Genomic DNA, 4,654 nt, shown 5'->3' with positions numbered 1-4,654 from the left:
TCTGTCGTAACGTCAATACCGGTGACCTATGTTAAATCGTGGTGACGCATCTGCCTCCGTCAACAGACATTGTCGCACCCGTCATGAACGACGAATCGTCGCTAACCAAAAACACGATGGCGTTGGTAACGTCGTCTGTCTCACCAACTCGTCCCAATGGAATCAGCGTTGAGAGTTTCTCGAAATACTGTAAGATAGTTATAGTATAGGTTAAACTTTAAATAGTATAGTAAACTTACAATAACCATTATTTGTTATGTCTAAGTCTTGGTAATTTATTTTTATGTCTTTTTTTGTACCTACCGTAGCTAATGCTTCGTCATTCATTAATCCATTGGGATTGTGTGCATCAGTGTTTATGGAACCGGGACTAAAAGAAAAAGTGCATATTTAAAGTACTGTCAATATAATTAAACTTTTATTTATGGGATGCTAGGATTATTGGAGCGGTACTGATAGATTTATATCAAATGTACCACAGGACTATGCTTTAATTTTGGAAATAAGTTGAAAAGATACACGAAGATTTGTAATAAATTTTAAAACGCAACAATTTCGTAAACAAAGAACCATAACTTCTAAAATATAATATTTCATAAAAATTCCAGGGATCGTGTTTTTCTTTAATATTTTAGCATTAAAACGGGAATTTTTTTTGGAATTGAAGTTTCGAGAAATATCTTTTGAAAAATCAGCAACTTTAGCATTTCTAACTGTTGTGGACTAATAGTGGTTTCCATGTCATTCAGGTTCCTTTGCAAGACCCTGTATGTGGAAAACGTAGCGAATGACAAATTTTGTGAACATATATTGAAAATAAAACATAAGGGTTTTGTTTTAGCAACATCCGAATTTTAATCTTTCGATTTACGGTGGTTTTGGGGCAAATTTACGCCCAAATGTCTATCGTTACTGACATTTAATGGTGACGAAACACGGGAAACACATACAAAATCGACAGAAGGATGGACGCCGCAGTAAAAGTTAGAACGGGCCAGTAAAAGCTGGGTGAGTCGGACAAAAATAACCTGCAAAAATGCATACAAGATGGCGGCGTGGATGTGGATAAAACTGTAGTTGAGTCGGGATTGGAAGAGCTGGACCTTCGTCTGGCTGCGTTTAGGAGGTCACAGCGCGACGTTGAGGCTCAGTGTAAGAATGAAGAAGAACTCAACAACTCGATCGAGGAAACTGGGGCATTCCTTGACAACGTTAGTGTTGTAAAAATTGACGCTGTGAGACTCAAAACCAATCTCAAAATCCAGGCAGCAGCTGACCTCCGAAATGCCAGTTTCAAGACTGATGCTGATGATGTAGATAGGGACCGTGTCGGTAGCGAACTGGTCTTAGTAGGCCTAGGAAAGTCTAAGCATAGCGTCAGGCTCATGAAGATAGAACTGCCTAAATTCAAGGAGGACGTAACATCGTGGTAGTCGTTTTGGGATACTACGGACTTTGCAACTATCTCGAAGTTTACTTATTTGGACCGCTCCTAGAGGGCGAGGCTAATGCCGCAATAGCTGGACTCTCGGTCACCAATGACCATTACGACGACGCCCGTAAGATTTTTGAGGACCGATATAGAAGGCGCGAAAAGATTGCATCTGCCCACATACAGAGCCTTCTGAGGATGAGCTCTCGGCCCAATACGGGGTCGGGAAAAGGCCGAGTAGGCCAGTTATATCGAAACTTCATAATGAAGTGCAGGCACACGTTCATAGTCTAAGCGCTCTCGACATAACAGAGGAACAATACAGAGAGTTGCTTACTCCTGTGGGTTTGTCATGCCTACCCAACGATGTGAAGCTGGAATGGGCTCGTGATGGTGAAGGCCACGAAGATGGACTTTGTGTTGGAATTTCTGAAGGGTGAAATTCGTGGGGAATCAGTTGCCAACAGCGTCGGCACTGCAGTCGTCTTCTAACATGTATAAGGAAGCCGTAAAATATGGATTTTTTGGGAAACGTCACCTCACGGCCAAATGTTGGGACCTTACTTGTGGTTCGATCGCAGAACGAAAGGACAAAGTTTGTGCTAATTACCTATGTTTCAAGTGCATAGGTACAAACCATTACGCGCGTCAGTATCCTGCCAAGTGTGTGCAGTGTGGTGATTGGCACCATCAGGTTCTCTGTGACGGATCGTCAAAGTTCAAGTATCGGAGGAGAAGTGGTGCAAACATTAACAATAACAATAACAGTACCGACAGTAATACTGAGAGTAATACCGGTATTCATGTCACGGTATCAAATTCGCACGTGAATGAATTGCGCACAATACTACCCTTAGCTAGGGTGCGTGTTCGGAGTCAGCGTGGGGTCACCGAAGCCACATTGTTGTGCGACAGCGGGTCCAGCCGTTCTTATGTGTCAAGTGAGCTGGTTAAAAGAATAGGACCAGAATGGGTCTCGGCAAAAACAGTTTTGCCTCATTTGTGGGTGACACCATTTGTGGGTGACACATCTACCAAAGGTGAGTTACGTAACACGTACAAACTAGAGCTGTCCAGTTTAGCGACTGGTGCATTTAGAATCCATTAGGGCTGTTGCGGTTCCAACCGTCTACACCAATTTACAGCAACCTCAGGTACCTCAGAGTGTGCTTAGTGTCTTCAAAAATATTAAGTTTGAGGATTCACAGTTTGAGTGTGCGGAGAAGTCCATTGATATTCTCATTGGTATTGACACCTATTGGTGGGAGCGCTTGGTTCGCTCCCTAAAATCTGGCTTTTAAGAGAGGGAGAGAGAGAGAGAGAGAGAGAGAGAAAGAGAGAGAGATCGAAGGAGTATGGTACTGTGGTTAGCACTGGCTGAGAGCACGTGGCAGGTCGTGAAGCAGCATGTGGCCATAATTAAAGAAATCTGGAGGAGATAATATAATGTGGGAAGATTCCAAGTTAGGGGTTAAGACTCCGACACTTTCTATTTCTAGTCCCCTGATTGGCTGCTTATGGTCGCTTATGTTGCAATAAAGGTAAAGCCTCGATAACATCTTTGAACCGACTACGTTTCGGTTTCGCTTCTGTCTATTTTTATACGCTAGTCTGCAATATTTTATCGCTACATTAGATGTTGTGACAAATACTTAAATGTAAAATTATTTATTAGGGTATCTTACTTTACTGCGTTGCATCTCACTCCGTTACTAGCCAGATCTAAAAATAGAAAAAAAACAAATACAAAATATCGAATATTGTACTGTTTGGTTATACTATTTTGTGTTTGCTTAGTATTATATCGGAATTTTATGTTGCATAATAAAAATGCCATGTTTAGTAACGAAACAAATTTATTAATATAAATGCTTACCCAGAGCTGTGCAGCGAGTAAATTGGTCTATGGCAGCCTTCGACATACAGTGGGCATTGACCCCCGGTAACTGAAACGTGTGTCAAATGCATCCTATTTATATACGTTTATATACGTCATATACAGTTTTAGAAAATACTGAATCAAAGAGCAATGCCATTTTTCTGTAGAATATATAATATATATACATATATATTATATGTATATGCCATTATATATATAATCACTTAATTACGCATGGTTCATACATACTAATCTTAGCATAAATATATGAGCGATGTATATTAAAAACGACCAATCATCGATTCGTACGTTGATCTCTAACAAGGACGTAATATATAGGAGCAAATAATAAGCAAGTAAGGAATCCATAATTGAAAATAATAAATAATAGATTTCTATTATTGACTCTTGATATATAATAACCAGTGCAGAGTCAATCCTAAAGNCATATACATATACATATACATATACATATACATATACATATACATACATATACATATACATATACATGCATATACGTATACATATACGTATACATATGCATATACATATACATATACATATACATATACATATACATCATTTTTATACACATACATATACATATATTACACATATACATATTATACATATACATATTATACATATACATATACATATACACAGGAGTCTATCAATAGATCCTATTGATAGGAGATAGATCTATTGATAGACTCCTGATATACATATACATATATATATACCTATACATATACATATACATATACATATACATATACATATACATATATATATACATATACATATACATATACATATACATATACATTATTATGCATATACATTCATCCATCACATGACATTCCATTAATTTATACCTACAATATACTACATAGTATGACAGCCAGAATTATTTTGATACGAGTAAGAAAACGTGTTTAGCAAAGATAATGTCATTAATGGTACATTCACTTGATGACATTCTATAAAAGGGTATATTTACCTGGTGACACTCTATAGAAAAGATATTTTTACCTGCTGATACTCTATAGAAGATATATTTTACCCAGTGACACTCTATAGAAAAGATATATTCACCCGGTGACACTCTATAGAAGAGATATATTTACGCGGTAATACGTACTCTACAGAAGAGATATATTTACCCGGTGATACTCTACAGAAGAGATATATTTACCCGGTGACACTCTATAGAAGAGATATATCCTCGGTGATACTCTATAGAAGAGATATATTTACTCGGTGATTCTTTATAGAAGAGATATATTTACCCGGTGATACTCTACAGAAGAGATATATTTACTCGGTGACACTCTATA

General features: G+C 37.8%; 1 protein-coding gene across 1 annotated transcript; it reads right to left on the bottom strand.

Moving 5' to 3' along the window:
- LOC106816754 (L-xylulose reductase-like) lies at positions 1–3,374 on the bottom strand. The gene is made up of 4 exons (XM_014821377.1): positions 3,309–3,374; positions 3,118–3,154; positions 304–370; positions 1–187 (listed from the first exon to the last, which is right to left on the bottom strand). The coding sequence occupies exons 1-4, from the start codon at positions 3,352–3,354 to the stop codon at positions 32–34; spliced, it is 306 nt and encodes a 101-aa protein (XP_014676863.1). The 5' UTR covers positions 3,355–3,374; the 3' UTR covers positions 1–31.
- Positions 3,375–4,654: the final 1,280 nt, after the last annotated feature.

This window comes from Priapulus caudatus, unplaced genomic scaffold (genome assembly GCF_000485595.1).
Source record: "Priapulus caudatus unplaced genomic scaffold, Priapulus_caudatus-5.0.1 Scaffold1477, whole genome shotgun sequence".
In the NCBI taxonomy this organism is placed as follows: Eukaryota; Metazoa; Priapulida; class Priapulimorpha; order Priapulimorphida; family Priapulidae; genus Priapulus; species Priapulus caudatus.
The sequence above is the reverse complement of the archived record's forward strand: the minus strand, read 5'-3'. Positions and strand labels throughout refer to the sequence as shown.